Source organism: Pelodiscus sinensis, chromosome 22, assembly GCF_049634645.1.
Source record: "Pelodiscus sinensis isolate JC-2024 chromosome 22, ASM4963464v1, whole genome shotgun sequence".
Lineage (NCBI taxonomy): Eukaryota > Metazoa > Chordata > Testudines > Trionychidae > Pelodiscus > Pelodiscus sinensis.
In genome coordinates, this window is record NC_134732.1 from 15,186,524 (window position 1) to 15,207,055 (window position 20,532).

A 20,532-nucleotide genomic window follows, 5' to 3' on the forward strand; every position below is an offset into this window, starting at 1 on the left:
GACCCACTTCCTGTGCAAAACCAGTTTCTTCCATTGTATTAACAGGTGGCAGTGTGCAAAGTTTGCAGTGCAATGGTCTTGTTTCTAGCTTGGGGTGGGTAGGGCTGAGCTGGGAGCCTCTGTTCCTCTATGGGCTTAATGCGGGTCATTGTAGCTTCAATTAGAGGTTGAGCCTGATGAGAAAAACAGCTGCTGCTTCCTGAGAGATAACTGAGTTACTCCTAATGCGAATATAGCAAAGGGCTACAGTTTTGGGGCTGAAAGTCTTGGACTCAGTCCCCCACTTTGGCCTCTGCACTGATGTGGCTACATGTACATCACCAGGCCCATATAGGTGAGGCCCTAATTCCAACTGACTCCCATACCTATGTTTAAAATCAGTATAACTGCATTGACTTCAGTGCAGTCACCACTAGAGGTGGGGCAGAACCCCAATGTTCTCCCCCTGCCCCTTCCTGAAGTTTGGGGTAGTTCAAACTCCAGGTCTGAATGTGGCTGCTTAGGTCTCTCCTAGCCAGAAAGAGATTTTAAAAATTCCTTTAAAATGCTGCCCCGTTTCTGTGCTGTTTCTCCTTCTTTTGGCATCTGTACAGTTCTTTTACCCTTTCATTTTTGCTTCCCACCCTGAGCAGTCATGGCCAAATTGCCAGCTGAGCTCCCTGCCTCTGTGCCTATCCAAGAGACGCAGAAAATACCAGGTATTTAAATCTAGGCTGACTTCCCCCCCCCTTACTTCCCCATTTGTGCTTTCATGTACTGGCGGACAGCCGTCAGGAGAGTAACGTGGACTGTAGACTAGAAGAGCAGATTAGATTTGGTTTTGATCTTTAAATGGCATAGCTCCACCAGATGACTGCTCCTTTTAGCTGCTTGTAGTGTTCTTTGTGGTCAAGGTGTAGCTGTGGTCATGTGTTAGTCTGAACCTCTTCTGTATTTCATGTTGCCAAGGAGCAAATCCAAGGCGGGAGGGGGAATAGAATGCATTTTAAAACATAGGGCCATAGACTAAAGTCAGCCAAGGGATCCCAAAAAGGAGAACATAAGAATATAAGAGCAGCCTTACTGGATCAGACGAATGGTCCATCCAGCCCAGTATCCTATCTGCCAATAGTGACCAATGCCAGATGCCCCAGAGGAAGGGAACACAACAGGTAATCCTCATGTGATCCTTCTCCTGTCACACACAGCCAAACAGGCCAGGGAAACCATTCCTACCCATCCTGGCTAATAGCCGTTGATGGACCTGACATCCATGAATTTATCTACCTCTTTTTTGAACCCTGTTAATGTTCTAGCCTTCACCACATCCTCTGGCGAGGAGTTCCACAGGTTGTGCGCTGAGTAAAGAAAAACTTCCATTTGTTTGTTTTAAACCTGCTGCCTATTAAATTCATTTGGTGACCCCTAGTTCTTATATTGCGGGAATAAGTAAATAACTTTTCCTTATTCACTTTTGCCACACCACTCGTGATTTTATAGACCTCTATCATATCCCCCCTTAGTCTCCTCTTTTCCAAGCTGAAAAGTCCAAGTCTTTTTAATCTCTCTTCATATGGGACTCCTTACACCTTAGTCATTTTTGTTACCATTTTCTGAACCTTTTCCAATACCAATATATATTTTTTGAGATGAGGTGACCACATCTGTACGCAGTATTCACAATGTGAGTGTACCACGGCAATAAGATATTTTCTGTCTCATTCTCTATCCCTTTTTTAATGATTCCTAACATTCTATTTGCTTTTTTGATTGCTGCTGCACACTGAGAGAATATTTTCAGAGAACTATCCACAGTGACTCCAAGATCTCTCTCTTGAGGAGTTGTAGCTAAATTAGTCCCCATCATATTGTGTATATATATAGTTGGGATTACTTTTTCCAATGTACATTACTTTACATTTATTAATATTAAATGTAATTTGCCATTTTGTTGCCCAATCACGTAGTTTGGCGAGATCTTTTTGAAGCTCTTCACAGTCTGCTTTGGTCTTAACTATCTTGAGCAGTTTGGTATCCTCTGCAAATTTTGCCACCTCACTGTTTACCCCTTTCTCTAGTTCATTTATAAATACATTGAATAGGATTGGTTCCAGGACAGACCCTTTGTTTCCTGTCTTTTAACCAGTTATCAATCCATGAAAAGACCTTTCCTCTTATCCCATGACAACTTGCTTTACTTAAGAGCCTTTGGGAGAGTCAGCTAAAGGAAATTGGGGAGTCATCTAGAAATGAAATAATTAATCAAGTGCTTTTTTAATTTGTTCATTTCCCATTTCCTCTTAGATATTTGTCATATTCTGTCAGATTTTGTGCTTTCCATTGTCAGGGAGGGACATTCTTTCCCCAAATTTGGGTTGATTAAAAAAAATCCCATCTTTCTTTTTGGTTCATGGGCCAACCGCCTCCAGGGTATCAGTTCAGCTGTGGGAAAAGCAGTTAGTAAGTGAACTGTTCTGACAGAGCCGACAGAAGAAGCACAGAAGTGGAGTGCAAAACATCAATTTTGTATAGGGCCTACATAAACATTAGCTACTCCACTTGTGTGTCTGTTTATTTTCTGTCAGCTTCATAATGTTTGAACCATTTCAGCTTTTTCTCAACATGAGGCTCGTGTGCATTTAATAAATGCCTCCCACAACTAGGAAAGTGAAAGAAACATCCAATTTACTGGAACCCTCTTTCCCCTGAAATATAAAACCATCTGTGAATGTCACAGAGCTACAGGGGAAAAATTCTTGGGATAAAGAGCATTAATAATTCTCCTGACTCTGTAAAGATGAACAAGTTGAGGTATGTGTGAATGACTAAAAAGCAAAATGCCTCTAGGGCTGTTTTTTATTGTGACTCTAATTAAACCCTTGCCAATTAGTGACAGGCTTTTTCATATTCTCTTCAACGCTGTATTATTATCAATTGGCTTCCATTTTCCCATTGAAAAGGACACTATCACCTACTTTTAGAGCTTGTCATATATTGTTTTACTCTGCATTGTTTTAATCCCCAATAGAAGGTGGGAAATCACATTTCTCTCCTTCTTGAGTTTGTTCTTTTAGTTTTTGCCAGAAAGAAGGGATTTCCTTCCCCCCCCCCTTCCTCTCCTTATAGTACTCAACTGAAGCTTGAAATTAACAACATGGGTTTTTCATTTTACTTCATGGTTTGTACACGAGCAAAATTGTGGCAATAGGATTTGCTCCAGGCCCAGTGGCGAGGGCACACAGAGTTTTTTCAATAGGAACCGTACAAGTGGGCAGCCATCTTCGTTGTTTTGATTTCTTTGCAAGGGCTTCTTGAGTTCCTTTGGTGGGTTTTTTTTTTTTTTTTTAGGAAAAAAGATGTGGCCTGAGCACAGGCCTGGGAACTAGGAACTCCTGCATTGTAATCCTCTTTGGACACCTACTTCAGGGGTGCTGGAGGTACAGCAGCACGCCCTGGCTTGAAGCAGTAATTATTTCCTACAATGGTGTCTGATTTCAGCCCCCACACTAGAAACTTAGTTCTAGCACCTCTGCCAACTCCCTGTCATTTTTGCTGACAGTTACTTAGAGTCCAAAAATATCAAACATGAGTGGGTAAAATTAGACACCTACATGGCTATCCAGGCACGTATACAACTGGCCTCAATTTCAGAGGGGCGGAACAGCTATGGGTCCCAGTGACTGTGTGTGGCGATCCTTCTCTGCACTTGCAGCCCTTGACTCTGCAGTCAGTCAACATCCAATGGGACCTCCAGTGGCCAAGGCCACAGAAATGAAAGAATGCCTGCCGTGGTACACGTCTAACATGGGCAGAGTCTGAAACATTGCCAGCTGCACAGCTGTGTGGGTGCAAGAATAAGTCAGCATTACTCCATTGCAGTCAATGGGGCTCTGCCCATCTGGCCTGTCTGACCCAAGGCTGCTAGCTTAACTCTTCCATTTCAACCCCTTTTGTAATGAGACTTTCCTATATTACCGCTGCAAGAACTCACCAGCTCGTCGGCAGCTGCCCCACTACAGGTGGGCTACCCCCAAGCCAAGGCCGATCCTGGAAAAGAAGGTAGGAGACATGCTGCTGAATGGGCATAACTGGCTAGTACAGTCCAAATAGGGACTGAGCCTTAGAAATTGCTTAGAATTGCCACTCTGCTTTCCATGCATCTCTCTTTTACCCCGATGGGAAAAGCTCTGGCTTTCTCTGTGCCCTACACACAACTGGCAATGAGGCGAGGCTAGACTGAGCCTCAAGTTTTAGTCATCTACGTGAAAGATGACAAATGGTAGAAGAGATTATCCTTGGCTTGGTGCTCAGGGGAACTAGAAGGATCATGGAAATCTAGTTGATTCCTGAGTGTTTGTAAAATGTAGTAACTTTTGTAAACTGTCACGTATGTGTTGCTTAAAGCATAGACCCTGTGTTGCTATTTGCCCTGTGGTTGTGTAGCCAAGGAGCTTTATACGTGACACGAGGGAACCTCTGGAGGTGGCATGGTGAGCCATGAAGCCTGAGGTTCAGCTTAGCTTGTCTAGCATCCCTCCTCCCTGGTTCATGCTGGCAGCAGATTGTCAGGATCCTCCCCCATTTCCCCGTCAATTTGCCCTTAGCAAGTTCCTGCCGTGTAAATGAGCATCCCTTTGAATATAGAATCTAATGTGTATTAGAGCTGGGCTCCCACTCAAACCCAGGAGCTGGAAACTTGGGGAGGTGGTAATGGAAGGCCAGAATTTATACTGAGATCAGGAGTTGTTGGTCCCTTTCTCCATAACAGTGCCAAGTCGAAAATCAGAAGTTCAACGCTGCCCCGACTTGGGGGCATTTGAAATCTTTTTGGCTTGGGCCCACCTTTAAGCTACATGTAGATAGGATACAGTCTGTGCAGAGATGGATACATATCATCCACCTCTGTGCTAGACTGTGCTAATAGAAAGTGAGCCAGATTGGTAGGAGGCACTTAAACAAAATACAAAGTCCTTACAGAAAATAACCATCTTGCATTCTGTCAATGAAAAGAACCTGGTGCTTTCTTCTCTGGCTGGAGTTAAAAGTGTCTAAAGACCAACTTAATTTTTTATCCTTTTGATTGTTGCCAAGTTGAGCTAATAGGCATCGGTTCTGTTTAAGGAAGGAGTTCTGTTCCAGCCACAACTTTCCTTTCCATCCCTGAGGAAGGGTAATTTTACTGCTTCTAACTGTTGTTTGAGGCAGTGCTAATTTCCATGGAGCACTGATGGTTTTTAGAAATTGGGATGCGTGGGGGAGAGGACAGAGAAATTGGATACTGCTCCACCATCCCAGTCAACATATCTGACTGAAGCTCCCTCACCAGCCTTGGTGAGGAACAAATACAGTGACTGCTGATGATCTCTCTCTTGGTGCCATTTCAAGCTGTTCGGCGTCTGGTAAACCCAACCGTGCTTGGACCCAAACCGGTTCCACGGGAGCCTCCTGAAAACATCCGAGGTAAGGACGTGCTCTTAGGCTCAAAGCCTGTGTCAGCAGGAAGTGAGGAGAGAGCAAGGGGGGCTCTTTTCCAGTGTCAATAAAATGCAGAAGCCTGGCAGTCATTAGACGCTGGACTCGAGGCATGGGTCACATCCAATACTGCCTGTATTGCCCTCGGGATGTCACATAGGCTGCAGCTGTGTGATGACTGGGCAGAACCACTGTGCTAGGTGCAACTGATGTAAGTGGCTAATTCCCAGGCAGATCATAAGAGATTGGGGCTGAATCAGCCCCTAAAGGTTATGAACTCTCTTCTCCCTATAACCCTGGAGTTCTTGCTTCATATGCTTCTATGAACAACAACTGGAGACAGACTGAGTTGGGAAGAAGGTGGATGGTCTTTAGGAGTTATGAGATCTAGATGCCAATGGCTTAGTGTGACCTTTTCAGGTGACTTCTCTCTTCCATGCCTTCAGTTTCCCACCTGTAAAAGGTGGGGGAGGGAATGCAGCATATCTTGCAGCATGCCTGTGCTTATAAATCCACTCATGCTTGTCAATCCCTTGGAGCTCCTTGGGTGGAAGCTGCCAGAAGCAGGAAAGCCCGGTATTTTTCATTGAGAAGAAAGCGGGTGACCTTTAAACAAGCTTATTGAGAATCAGCTGGGGGAGGAAAGATTGGGAGAAGGTGCTTTTCCAGGTCTACGCAATGATTGCCAAGAATATACTGGAAATGGTTCTCTTAACTGGCCACATGCCCTACTGGACCAGAGCTTTACCTTCCTAGCTAGGAGCTGTGACTCCATACCCCAGTTAACTGAAAAGACACCAGCCAAGGGTTCTGTATTTAGAAAAGATTTCACCTGCTGCAGCTGAGAATGCCACACGCCCCTCCCCCAGCCAATCAAATGGCTGGTTTAATTAGGCTAATCGGCCACCCTGGACTGACATAGTTAAGCCTAATTAGCTGATCCCTTGATGCTTAAACCACCTCCTCCCAGACAGGTTTTTTTTTCCCTTTGGGATCTTAATCCCGTTGGAGACACCCAAAGCTTCCTCACCCACAGGCACCTACTAAAAGCCAGTTTTGCACAGCTGCAGTTTTTTGGTCCTCAGTGCCCCTGATTTTTTTCAATGGCTTGTACCTCTCATCAGCCTCTAAGGCTGTGTCACGTGAGTGTGAAAAACACTGCTGTGCACTCACCCCTGTACTAGCCTTCCGCACCCCCTGTGCCCAGGTATAAATAACATGACCCAGCAGAGATGTGATTGCCCCACCTGAGTTATGGACTCCACCTAGCCCCTAATGCATGGCTGAGCGCACTTGCATGCTGCGCTGCAGGTGTGGGTACCAGGACATTAGCATCGGATTTGGAGATTCCTAGTATGACGCCCCCCCAAGTAGTAAGAAGGAAGAGGGGGTTCCCATTCTCCATCCTACTTCCTCTCCCATAAGTTGCTCAAGCGTCCATTTACTTTTACTTATTCTTTTCCCTCTTTTAGAGGAGCAGGCTGCACCTAGGTTCTTTCATACCATTTCTCTCAGTCCCTTACCCTGGGGCATCAGGGTCCAGCTCCTGTTATTTGCCCCATTACCTCTGCAGCCTGCACAGGATCCTGTCAAGCTCAGGACAGTCCTGTCAGATGCTGCCCATATCCTCCAGCAAATGCCACAACCATTGCTTTTGCTGATCCGGAATGCCACTGAGTTGGGGGTTTCACTGCTGTGAGGCCTGGCACCAAAGCGTGGCAGGTGTTCGGGGGGAGGGGGCGGGCTGCGTTCTGCTGGCTGTGCAGCATTACATGCCGCCCTTCATCCTGTGCCAGCCCCTTGGCCTGGTGAGACGCGACAGTGGGAGAAAAGGCATGACAGACGCACTGAGCTGAACTGCTCTGATCACAGCTGATCAAAAAGAATACACAAACAGGCCCGGTCTCTGTCACCATGGAAACGTCGGCCTAAAGAGGCTTCCCCCCCCCCCAGGCTAAAGCCACCTGGCTAGGGGGTACCAAACAGCCCACCTGTTCAAGGGCCATCAGCGGCCTTGCCTGCTGGGTTCGTTTTCCACTGATGGGGCTGCTGTGGCAACTAGTCAGGAGGGCAACGCAGACATTCAGCAAGTGGTGCCAAGTAGCCAAACTTGGGCCTGCAAACGCCAGTGACTGTCTCTGGCTTAATTCAAGTAATGGGCCAACACGGACCCCGGAAAGCACTGGGGCACACAGGCTGCCCGAGACCGCCCGCGTGGCCCAGCCTTTCGCCTGTGTGCCTGGCACCTGCCACTGGCAGCAAGACCTGAGGCAGGACAGGCGCTTTGCAAAGGCACGGGTGGCCTTGCATATAACAGTTGCTGCAGCTGGGGAAAAATGAGGCAGGGGCCACTGAAGTGACTGGCCAGAGTCTTACACAATGAATGTGCCAGAGCAGGGGAAGGAACCGGGGGGGCAGGGAGCTGCCTCCTCTGGTCATAGCCACTGGCACCAGTACAGGAGTGGGACAGACAGACTGACTCTTTCTCTCCAGTTGTTCCCTGCCACGAAGGCATTGTTGTTATCACGTGTATTGTAGAACTGCCGTGGTCTCCCAGGCAGGACAGAGGCCCTGTTGTGCTTGGCAGCATACAGCCAGGCAGACTGGGGCAGAAGCCCCTGCATGGGGTTGGCTTTGACCCAAGCAGTTGTGGGAATCCGTTTTTGTCCACGCGAGGCCTCGTGGGCTGGCCACGCATGCCTGGTGGTCCCTGCCCGATACCTCTGTGGCTGGCGGCCTGATCCAGCAGCTTGCCCTGCCTGTAGCCCCACTCTGCTGGGAGGTGTGCAGCTCACCTGCCTGTTGGGAGAGAGCAGCTGAAAGGAGCTGAGCAGCTGCAGTGATGCTGTGCTGTTAGGACCAGGCCATCAGTGGGGTCACTGCTGTTCTAGCACAACGCAGTGAAACCCAGACCTCCATCTGCTTCTGGAACAGCCCAGCTGCCATGAGCCACAGCTTTTCTCAGAGGCAGTGGAAATCAAGGGCTACTCTGTGAGCCTTCCAGCAGACAGCTGCTGGGATGGAGTAGGCGTGTTAGCCAGCCAGCGTCTGAGGGCTTACAACATAGCGCCCGCTGGCCTTGCTTGGCTTGCTAGACACCGCGCATCTGCCACTAGGCAGTCGCTCACCTGAGAGCCCTGTGAGGAGGGAGACTGACGGGGCATAAGCACAGCGATGGGTGGGATGCGTGAATGAGGATTTGTTGATCAGTGCAAGGTATTGGCATCTGTCCTAAAACCTGTTCCCAGTGCCACACCTGATGCAGGATATGATTGTGGGTTAGGCACTTACCTGCCCTGTGCCTCAGTTTGCCCAGTGTGAAAGAGCGCTCACCCCACCACCACAGGCTTTTGGGAGGCTTTGCTAATAATAGCGATAAAATCTTGACACTCCTCAGATGAAAGCCAGCGGTGAAACCACTTCCCACAGGAAAACGAGAGCGATGGAACATGTGAGGCAGGGGCTTTTTTAGCTGGAGAGCAGCTTGTCATTCGAGCAGGGTTAGGCTATTCACTGTAAAATGAAAGAGCCTTGACTAATCTCCTTACCCGTGAAACAAGTGGGTTTTTTTAAAAGGTCTATTTCAAAGCCATATTTGAAAGTGTACCTCGCAGGGACTCCAGCTCTCGCTGGCTACTTGAGTGAGCTTCCTGAACAAAAATAAGAGTTAAATTCATCCCTCTGCACAAGGCTCTGAATTTAGCTGGCACTTTTGCCTTGGGGTGAGCTTCCACCTTGGCAAACATGAGCTGGGCAACCATTCCCCTTGCAGCCTTGCTAGTCATGGCTTTCCTGCCCCGCAGGCCTTCTTATGCTGAGCTAAAAGGTGCTTTGCCTGGCATAAGAAGGCCTATGGAGCAGGTAAGCCATGAGTACCTATGCTAGCTCTGTCCAAATACAGGGACAGCCCTCAGCCAACGGCAGCTCAGCATGGTAGGCTCCTAGGATGGTTTCAGTGGGGGGGCAGCACATGGATCAAGTGTGTTTGTGGGCAGAGGGCTACATTAGTTTATTAGAACAGGTGACTGAGCCTTAGGATTCCCACTTTGTTTCTTGCTCTTCCACCCACACACTTCAGCAAACCACTGCACCCGTGACTCAGTTTCCCCCCCTGTAAAGTGAGGGGGGGGGAGTACCTGACACTTTCTGACAGCCTGGGGGGTGTTATGAAGAATAATGTTTGGAAAGGAAATAGGAAGAGCATTGAATAGCACGCAGGCCCTTGAACTAACATAGCCGTGTCAAGCTTTCGTACCTGAGTCGTCATCACAGCTCTGCACCCCAGGCAGCAACCCTGGTTGGCAGCCTCCTCTTCTCCTCCAGGCTAGGGTTTCAAAAGGACAAAGCCCCCTAGGCACTGAAACCCATTAGCCCTTATTTGAAATATAGGCCACTCATGTAATGACACTGAGCTATTGCTGTAAGGTGCATGTTAGCTTCTCTGTTGGGCTAGCTGAGTAAGTCCCCCTCTTGGGCGGGGCAGCCTGATGAATTTCCCAGACAGCCATGCTCTGCTGGCGTTGGGAATTCTCTCTCATCCAAAGCATTAAGCTGTTTTTTGTTTTGTTTTGGTTTTTTTTACTCTCACACGCAGCTGCTCCAAAGAGCAAATCAGGACGCACAGCACACTCTGCTGGCAAGAAGCATGCAAAGAAGCCAGGTACTGCCTATTGTCCTGTGTGAGACAGCTGGGCGGGAGGGGGTGGGTAGCTGTGGGCTAGGTTAGGAGAGCCCTGCTAGGTTCTAACCCTTTGAGCAGTGGCTAGTTCAAGTGTAATTGAGCAAGATCATATGGCCTGGCTAATACTTAGTCCTTCCTTGAACAAAAAGCCTTCTTGAGGTTCCCTTCCAGCCCAACATGTCTATTGCCAGCACCTTTTCGTACGCCAGTTGGTGTGAGCAACATCAGTGGGTTTCAAACTACGGCTTGCAACCCAGGACCGGGTGGTGGAATGTCAGGCGCTGTCTCCTTGTTGCTGGGGGATCAGGTGAGCAGTGGGGTGCTAAGGCAGCTACCTGACCATCCTGGCACAGCAGCCTGCACTGTGCCCCAGGAGCAGCCTGCAGCAGGCCTGGCTCCTAGTTGGGGGGAAGGGAGAAAGCACACAGGGCTCCATGTACCGCCCCTGCCCTGAGCACTAGCTCCATATTCGCATTGGCTGGGAACCTGCTGCCGGCTGCTTGTGAGGTGCAGCATGGTTTGCAGTGCCAGGAGAGGCAGGAAACTGCCTTAGCACCCCCACTGCACTGCTGACCGGGAGCTGTTCAAGGTAAGCCCCTTCTACCACAGCTCTGACCTCCCTGCCCCCCAAAAAACCACCCCAAAGCTCTCCTCAATTCCACCCCGGAGTCCACACTCAGGTCAAATTATGTTGGGTCACAAGAATCCACAATTTTCTCCAACAAGTCATGAGGGAAAAAGTTTGAAAACTGTCTACACTAAACTGAGTCCAAAGGAAACAGCTTATTTTTAAAATTGTTAGACTTGTCTAGCATTAGCCTGGCTGACCAGGTTTATTTCTCTACACACACAGAAAGTGGTGGGCCAGCTGCATGACCAATAACTCTGCTTTTCTCTGAACCCGATGCTCTAGTGCACATTTGTGTGTGGAATTTCTTATGCATCAAACATTGGGGGGCGGGGAGGAGGAGAAATGTAGAAAGGCACCAGCTGTCTGGTGCAGAAATAGATATCAGCGATGCCAACGTGATGTTCTTGGCCGACTCCATTTATTCTAGCACGAGAGCTGCTCTCCCACAGTGTAGGAAGGGAATGTGTGTGAAGTAATGAGAAAATGCTTGTTTTTAATTTTTCCAAGCGGCTTCAAAGAGCTCCAAACTCATCAGGCTGAATGCTGGCTCTGGCCCAGTGGCACCTGTTGAAGTGTTTAGAGGTAAGAGGGAGAAATGGCGATGGTGGGCAAACAAACAGATGCTTCAAGCTTCGGAAGGACCTGTCTAACCCTGTGATCAAGATTTTTCTCGCCTTTAAAAAACACCATCCAAAAACACCACCCACCAGGGTCAGGGATGTGTCAGACACCGACCAGACTAGGAGTTACACTTGTCTGACTGCATCTGCTAGTTATCATTGCAAGAACAAATCCTTATGATAAACTAACCTCCGCGTAACTACAACAGTCAGCAATACCCAAACAGCCGCTTCCTTGAACAGTGAGGAGCAGGCAAAATGCATTTCGTTGAGGTTCCTTGTTTACATTTCAGTCACGATTCATCTCTAAGCCACTATGAACGATGGGAAAAAACCCTGCCTGGCTCCATGGCACCAGATCTTTATTTCATAGAAACAAATCTCATACCCCCATTCCCATCAGCACCCCCCTCCATGCGCATGTCAGCTTGTGTCACTTGCATGCTGTCTCCCTGCCATCCTGTGTGTTCTCTTACCAGTAGAGATGGGCTTGAAGCAAATCTCCAGCTTCCCCCAATTAGTCTGAGAAAGGGCAGATCTGGCCTGTCCTTGGGGTTGTTTCTACTGTATCTCATGCCCCTCCTAGCCTGTTTGCTCTACTGCTGGTGAGGAGGGAGTCGTGAACTCCGCCTGTAACAACCAAACACTGTGGTTGGGAAAAACATAAAAAAACTATGAAAAGTCTAGTAGCACTTTAAAGACTAACAAAACATGTTGTAGATGGTATCATGAGCTTCCGTGGGCACAGGCCACTTCTTCAGATGACTGGAGTATTAGAAGTCCAGATCCAAAGATAAATAAGGGAAAAAGGGGGGAAGGAAGGAGGCAAAAAAGAAAAAAGACAGGGAGTAGATTGTTCAAATAGTTACAAGAGGCTGATAAGAACAATTGGCACCTCCATTGCTTGGTTGGTTAAGTCATTAGGATGTAGCCAGTAGGGTGGCTCTGTTCATTCCATTCTGATAAGAATTAAACATGTAAATGAAGTTGTTACAACCCTTCCTTTTGTCTTTGGCTTCAAAGTAGGAATAAGAGATCCTCCGGAAAAGGGCTTTATTCCGGAGGATCGCACCAGTCTAGACGCTTTTTTCCGGCTTTTCCCCAAGCTGGAAAAAAAGCGGCGGCCATGTTTATTTAAATCCCGCAGGGGATATTTAAATCCCCCGCGGATTTCCCTATTCTGAAGTTGGAAATTAATATGCCTCTTCCGGAGAAGGGGGCCAATGTAGACGTAGCCCTACTGTAGTCATCTGAATCATAGAGTCATAGGACTGGAAGGGACCTCAAGAGGTCATCGAGTCCAGCCCCCCGCCCTCAAGGCAGGACCAAGCTCCGTCTACACCATCCCTGACAGATGTCTATCTAACCTGTTCTTAAATATCTCCAGAGAGGGAGATTCCACCACCTCCCTTGGCAATTTATTCCAATATTTGACCACCCTGACAGTTAGGAATTTTTTCCTAATGTCCAATCTAAACCTCCCCTGCTGCACTTTAAGCCCATTACTCCTTGTCCTGTCCTCAGAAACCAAGAGGAACAAATTTTCTCCTTCCTCCTTGTGACACCCTTTTAGATATTTGAAAACCGCTATCATGTCCCCCCTTAATCTTCTTTTTTCCAAACGAAACAAGCCCAGTTCATGAAGCCTGGCTTCATAGGTCATGTTCTCTAAACCTTTAATCATTCTTGTCGCTCTTCTCTGTACCCTTTCCAATTTCTCCACATCTTTCTTGAAATGTGGCACCCAGAACTGGACACAGTACTCCAGCTGAGGCCTAACTAGTGCAGAGTAGAGCGGCAGAATGACTTCACGAGTTTTGCTTACAACACACCTGTTGATACAACCTGGAATCATATTTGCTTTTTTTTTGCAACAGCATCACACTGTTGACTCATATTCAACTTGTGGTCCACTATGACCCCTAGATCCCTTTCCGCCATGCTCCTTCCTAGACAGTCGCTTCCCATCTTGTATGTATGGAACTGATTGTTCCTTCCTAAGTGGAACACTTGGCACTTCTCTTTATTAAACCTCATCCTGTTTACCTCTGACCATTTCTCTAACTTGCTAAGGTCATTTTGAATTATGTCCCTATCCTCCAAAGAAGTCGCAACTCCACCCAGTTTGGTATCATCTGCAAACTTAATAAGCGTACTCTCTATCCCAATATCTACATCATTGATGAAGATATTGAACAGTACGGGCTGTGCCCACAAAAGCTCATGATACCATCTACTTGTTTTGTAAAGTGCTAATAGACTTTTCATTGTTTTTTTAAGTTTTTCCTGTTACAGACTAACTCAGCTACCCCTCCAAAGAATTGTGATTGGGAGGAACGAGACACGCACTGACCCATTTCTTGTGCCAGTCCCCCACCCCAGCCAAATGTCCCCCATAGCCGCAACGCTGACAGTGCAACGAGACAGACATTTCTAGCCATCTCATCCCCTTCTGTGTCTAATGGAGATAAAGAAAAAAATTCCCTCGTCTCCATTATAAAAATTCTGCTCCCAGAAACAAAGCTGCTGGGTTATGATGGAGCAGGATGTGTCCCTGCTTACCCAAGGCTTAGGGTCAAGGCTTTATAAACAGCTTTTTCTGGCAGTGAAAGCAGGATAGTTACTCTCAAACCCTGCTCACCACCACGCCAGTACAGAGCAGGAACCAACCCAGCTAGCAGTCTCCACATTTTGGGGGGAGAGGTTAGTGCTTTGGGGTGAAAGAAAACCCCTCAGATTCAGGTTGCTGCCCGTTCTGTCCCAGGGCCCTGCACATGGCTGCCTTTTCCAGGGAAGGCCTGCCAGGGACGTCTCTCTCTTCTCTTCCGAACAGACTGCGAGTGCTACGGCCACTCCAACCGCTGCAGCTATATCGACTTCCTGAACGTGGTGACCTGCGTCAGCTGCAAACACAACACGCGGGGGCAGCATTGCCAGCACTGCCGGCTGGGGTTTTACCGGAACAGCTCGGCAGAGCTCGACGACGAGAATGTGTGCATAGGTGGGCAGCTGGGGACCCCGCTCGTGGTGGGCACTGCTCGCCCGGGAGTTCCACTGCGCTGCTGCTTCAGAGCTGGCTGAAAGTACTTACCAGCCACTGGGCGGTTTGGTGGCCTGTGAGACCAGGGCCCAGTGCCTCACCAGTTTCAGGGCCACAACTGCTGCAGAGAGGGGGGTGTGTGTGTGTGTGTGTCAGACAAAATAATTCCCCCCACCCCAGCAATGCATCTTCTCCAGCTCGGTTAAGGTGCATTGATAGCCCAGGTTAGGGGAAGCTTGCACTACCGTTGAAAAGAAGCCAAGATTTGAACTAGCAAACTCAGGCTGACTAGTACACTGCCTTGACCTCCTGTCGCCAGCCTAGCCGCCAGCCCTCCTGGCCCTGGCTGTAATGGAGGCACTTGTTGAAGCTTTGCTGTACTTTCCCCCATCCGTGTCCAGCCGTCACCATGCTACACACGCTGAGCATGAGCGCTGGGGCTGTTCACCCACCAGGCACTAATTCACTCAGCGCTGAGGACAAACTCTGCTCGCCGTCTCTTGCCCAGCCCGCTGGGCAAAGTCTGACCTGTTTGATCCAGGGCACATGGACTCCCTGCTGCCCGGGCCACCACCTTGCCATAAGCTCCAATTACAAAGTTTCTCCGATGAGTTTTACACCAGCTCCCACCTGGGAGGCCCTGTCATACCTTGGAGGACTGATGTGAAGCAGCTGGTTGGCACTAGGCTTTCTCCATTCCTGGTCTGTCGTTTTCTTCCTTTTGGTCATCGCACTCTTGCTCCCGGGAGAGCAGGCAAAGTCTGCCCCCTGCTACCCTAAGGTCGCCCCATTAACATCGGTGCCATAGTTGCAGCCAGAATCCAGCCCTCACGCTCCTGCCTCTCCCCCTTGGAGGAGAAACAAGTTGAGCAGCAGCAGCCGCCTCATACAGCAACTCTACAGGGCTAGGGCTACATCTGCTCCCTCCACTGCCCCATCAATGCCCCCACCCGGCCCCTCCTGCCGGCTTCCGCTGGAGAGCAAAGGGGCAGCTGGAGACAGAGGCTCGCAATTCGGGCGAGATGCTGCAGAGCAGGTGGCATGGAACTCTGGGTCCCCTTGGCCTTCAGTCAAGGCTGGGCTGCCAAAGCGGAACGGCTCATCGAAGGCTGTAGCCCAAGGAGGGTGGAACAAGCGGAGGGAGGCAGGGTGGACAAGAGCCCTACCGCCAGGTGGCATCTCTCATAAGCCCTTGTACAGTGCCTGGTGTAATAAGGGGTACAGCTAGACTAGGTTTTATTTTCAAAAGGAGATATGCAAATTTGACACTAATTTGCATATCTTCATCCGATTTTCTTTTTAAGTGAAAGTAGTCTGGACATGGGTTTTTTGGGGGGGAAAAAAACCCTTTTTCGAAAAACCGTGTAAACCTCCTTGTTAAAGGAAGAGCATTTTCCCCCCCTGAAAAAACTGCATCCAGACGCCTTTCACTTTCGACAAAGCAATCGGAAGAAGATATGCAAATTCGTACCAAATTCGCATAGCTCCGTTCAAAAATAAAACCTAGTCTAGACGAACCCACGGTCACTGGAGCTACTAGGCTCTCTGGTAATACCAATCGACCCCACCACCCAAGCCCCGACACGGGACGGCGTGGCCACTTACACATACCGAGCCGCCCTCCCAATGACAGAGCAGGCGCAGCGCTGCACTTTTGAGGCAAAGAAACGGGCTTCCAGGTAGTTTTTCGTGGGCGCCCCTTCAGCTACACTCCTGAGCGCCAAAATTGGATGTGGATGGCAAGCCAGTGGGACATTGCCTAAGGGGAGAAGTGTCCCACCGGTTCTGGGGAGCGATGCGCCTGGCTGTGCCCTCCACCCCAGAACATGGTAGTGGGAAGAGCAGAATCTGAGTATAACTCGCTGGGGCTGGAGAGGCATCCCCAAGATGCAAGCTGGGGTTACTAAGGACAAAGTACTAGTAACAGTTCACCCCTAGAAGCCCACTGGCAGCCTTTCTCCAGGCCCGGGCAGCGGGCAGCGCCCCCTCGCAACGACCTGGCACGCTCCCCACCTCTCAGCGGGCACGGCCTGATGTAGTAACTGGTTTCCGTGTGTTTGGACAGAATGTAACTGCAATCAAATCGGGTCGCTGCACGACCGCTGTAACGAGACCGGCTACTGTGAATGCAGAGAAGGTGCCACCGGGCCCAAGTGTGACGACTGCCTTCCCAATTACTACTGGAGACAGGGCTGTTTCCGTAAGTACCCCAGGCCCGGGGTGAGGAGCAGGGTAGCAAATGCACAGCAGCACCCCCAAAGACTTGGCAGCTGGGGACCACGCTAGGCTAGGCAACGCTGGCCCAAGGAGCCGCCAGCAGGGCAACCCGCTGCTGTGCTCAGGACCACAGCATGGCCAGCGCCCAGGAGGGAGGCAGTGGGGGGGAGCAAGCTTTGGGGGCACCCGGCAGAGAGCCCAGTGCATAGAGCTGTGAAGAGAACAGCAGTGGAATGCTGAGTCCTAATTAAGGCCATGTCATTGCATGCTGAAGGGCTGTGAGTTCTGTGAGTTTAGAGCGTAGGTATGAGTGGCGCAGGGCAACCGGACTAATACTGGGGTGAAAGTAACAAATTTCTTACCGGCCCTGTCATATTGCAAGCCCTCCAGGGAGCCCCCTCAGGGCAGGAGGTTGTGCTACGTACCAACATGAACTGTAAGGGTGAGGTGGAGTGGGGTGGGGCGCAAGGCAGGGGTTGGGGGTGTGTGTGCAGGAGCCAGGGTTGGGGGGGTGGGAGAAAGGGGCTCAGGGTAGAGCCGGGTATCTGTGGAGGGGAGCAGGAGAGTGTGTGCACGGGTGTTTGTGCATGAGGTAGGGCAAGGGGAGCTGAAGGCCCCCCCACAAGATTCCCGTCATGGAGTCAGTGCAGAGCTCGTCTGCCCCGTGCCTCCCCTCCTCTTCCCCCCCTCCACCTGCGGGAGAGGAATGCATCAAGCTGTGCTTTTCCCCCTCACTCCCTGACACTGATGGGGAGGAGAAGAGGATGCAGAGTCCCGGTAGGAATCTCGGAGCAGCAGGGCAGCTTCATCCCTGGGTCAAGGACTGGGGCAGTCCCGGAGCGCTGGTGGAGCACACCCCAAGCCAGCCCCTTTCATCTGCCTGCTGCTTAGCACGTCAACCTGTGGCAGAGCCTTGGAAGCTGGGCAGGGAGCGTGCCCCCCATAGCCGAGCGGCCTGGCCAGCTGGCTGCTCCTTGCCGGAGTAGCGCACTGGGGCGCAGCAGCCTGCTTTTGCCTCTGATTAATACCAGCCTGTGGATTCTAGTACCAGTTTTAACACAGGCTCCTTCAGCGATGCCTTCTCCCCTACAGCTGCCCAGGGCTGGGGCCTTTCACTATCCCTTAATTATACTGCAGAGCATGAGCTTTCACTGTGGCACAGGGCTGAATGGTAGGAGCTGGGGCTGTGGGTATCTGGCAGTCACTCGCCGTGTTCTTTCCTCCCTCCCTGCCTTGCAGCCAACGTCTGCGACGAGGAGCTCTTGATTTGCCAGAACGGCGGCACCTGCTACCAGAACCAGCGGTGCCTCTGCCCCGATGGCTACAAAGGCGTCCTGTGCGAGCAGTCCAAGTGTGACACTGACGACAAGGCCTGCAACTCCGCCTCCAGCACATACCTCAGCCTCCCCCCCTTCCTCATCAGCGCACTCCTCCTCCAGCTGGGACACCGGTTGGACTTGTGAACGGCAAACACCAGGGAGCCAAGTCAAGGTGCATCACTGTGGGGGGAGGGGACCTAGGAGACGAAGGTCATAGGTAGCCTTCCTCGGCACCACCGCCTCAGCCTTCCTTTGCTCTAGGACTTCCATGTCGTAATGCAGTCCCCTGGCCGCAAAGAGGTGCAGCGTCTCAGGGGCTGACTCCTGTCCTTCCACCAGCAGCCTTGCTCAAACAGCCACATCCTGGCCAGAGGTGGCCGCAGCGTGGGCTCAGCTGCTGCGCGGCAGGGAGAGAACTGAGACAGGCATCGTGCACAAGCTGCAGGACGTTGGTGTCGTTTGAAAGGACTCTGGTCACTAACACTTCCTTAAAAAGCAGAGACTCTTTCCCCACTCGGAACCGGGGGCTCTGGTTCCGGGGCATGGGGGCCCTGCCAAAACAGTGCCGCGAACCAAGGGTTGTTTTTTTTTTTTTTTAACTTTCTGATAGTTTTGTTTTCAAAGAGCCGGTCCTAATGGCTCCAGGGCCACTAGAGACTGAAAGCTGAGGCATCCCTGAGGGATTCTCTGGTCCATCTTTGCTGCAGTCCCATGTTACGTTGTTGACCCGGCCAGGCCCCTAGATACTGTTGCCTACAAATCTAGTTGCTGAATTTATAAGTTTTGTATTTTTGTTGTTGGGTTTTTATTTCCTTCTCTTGCACTTGACCAGAACAAAAAGGCCGTTGTGCACATGGTATATCAAAGGAGTACAATGTCTTAACCAGGCATTTCTGTATAGTGTACGGTTCAAATACTTTTTTGGTAGAGAATTATTTTTGTTTGAATTAAATGTTATAAAAGGACCGTGACCTAAAGGGACATTTTACCATGAGCATTTGATTCTGGTGTATAATCCTACAGTAAAGCAACTAATAATTGCTGCTTGGCCCCCATGTTTTCCTTTGCGCGCACAGTTAATTACAGGTAAAGACTTATTTTTTTGATTCATGATGTCCTCTTGTGTTTTCTGACTCAAATATCAAGGTATCCTTTGTTGGGGGGGAGGGGGAGTGCTGGTTTGTCTTTGAGGTCGCAAGTATTTTTAATTGTGTTGCTGAACCAAGATCAGCTTGGCTGTAGTCAAGGATTTGGCTAACAGCTACAAGCAGAGACGGGTTTTCATTTGGCATCTTCAGAGACTGTTGGTCTCTGCTTGAGATACCTTCTCAAGGCAACGCTGCGGTAGAAAAAGCTACAGCTCGGGCAACCAAATTGGGATGTTTTTCCAAAGAGAACCAGCTGTTTAGACCACCGATGCTCAACCTTTTTTCATTCATGACTCCCAGAGCCAGGAAAATTTAAGTTGAGAAAGAAAAAAAAATACATTTTGTTACAGCCCCTTTAATTTAAAGGGCCAGTCAGCTCCCCTAACACTCCTCCCACCTCCGCCATGTGTACAGTGGGCGCTGAGCAGGGAAAAGAAAATACCTGCCAGCCCAGATCAAAGCGTTGCGAGCCCCAGGAAAACAGCTACGGCTTGTGCACCACTGGTTTAGACCCACTACGCATATATCCTCAGTGACCTGTCTGCACTGCATTCCTCTTTTGAGAGAGGAATGCAAATGCAGCCGAGCGAAATTGCAAATGAAGTGCAGATTTGAATTTCCCATGCTTCATTTGCATAATCACGTCCAGCCGCTTTTTCGAAATACCCTAGACAGCATTTCTTTTTTCGAAATAGGGTATTTTGAAAAAGCGGCCGGACGCGATTATGCAAATGAAGCACGGGAAATTCAAGTCCACGCTTCATTTGCAATTTTGTTTGTCTGCATTTGCATTCCTCTCTCGAAAGAGGAATGCAGTGTAGACATACCCTGATTCAGCTACGCATTCTTGCAAAGGGCCAATCTCTGTTTTGCATATTATCCTTAAACAAGCACAACCTTGGACTCTAATATAAACTCACAGGTGTCAGTTCAAATACGGAAAGGGACTGAAAACTCATGACATGTTACAACGGGAGGTTGTATTTTAAGCCATTCATGAGGAAGGGAATGGAGGATTCTGAAGCAATACATGATATAACTTGCCAATTAAGCAGCCAGCTGAAAGCTTTAGATCTCTCCCTCCCTGGGCAACTGCCGTATTATGGCTTCATCCCGAGAGGTAGCACAGACGTTTTTCCACTAGTCCTCCCCCGGCCATTTCCATTTCGGTTATCCTTACCCCAAGTATTATACTACTGCCCTTTCCCATATCAACATATCTCCAGTTTCAATACTCTCCATGTAGGAATTGCTCCTCATTCCCAATCTCAGCCATAGCCTGTACCCAGCACAGGGGCTGTGTCTAGACTGGCCAGTTTTTCCAGAAAATCAGCCGCTTTTCCGGAAAAACTTGCCAGCTGTCTACACTGGCCGCTTGAATTTCCGCAAAAGCACTGACTTTCTACTGTAAGAAATCAGTGCTTC

The 20,532-nt window shown here is 49.5% G+C and overlaps 1 protein-coding gene across 6 annotated transcripts in view; it reads left to right on the forward strand.

Annotated features, from left to right (window-relative positions):
- Positions 1 to 18,999, forward strand: part of NTNG2 (netrin G2) — a 91,447-nt gene extending 72,448 nt beyond the window's left edge. For 2 of the 6 annotated variants that reach the window (XM_075906036.1, XM_075906038.1), the window contains 6 exons: positions 5,365 to 5,439; positions 10,046 to 10,111; positions 11,271 to 11,345; positions 14,217 to 14,384; positions 16,489 to 16,623; positions 17,880 to 18,999. In XM_075906036.1, coding sequence (XP_075762151.1) covers positions 5,365 to 5,439; positions 10,046 to 10,111; positions 11,271 to 11,345; positions 14,217 to 14,384; positions 16,489 to 16,623; positions 17,880 to 18,103 — 743 coding nt within the window. In that variant the 3' untranslated portion in view covers positions 18,104 to 18,999. The remainder of the gene's footprint in view (positions 1 to 5,364; positions 5,440 to 10,045; positions 10,112 to 11,270; positions 11,346 to 14,216; positions 14,385 to 16,488; positions 16,624 to 17,879) is intronic. The other 4 variants (XM_075906039.1, XM_075906040.1, XM_075906041.1 and 1 more) reach the window with 4 other exon arrangements.
- The last annotated feature ends 1,533 nt before the right edge of the window (positions 19,000 to 20,532 follow it).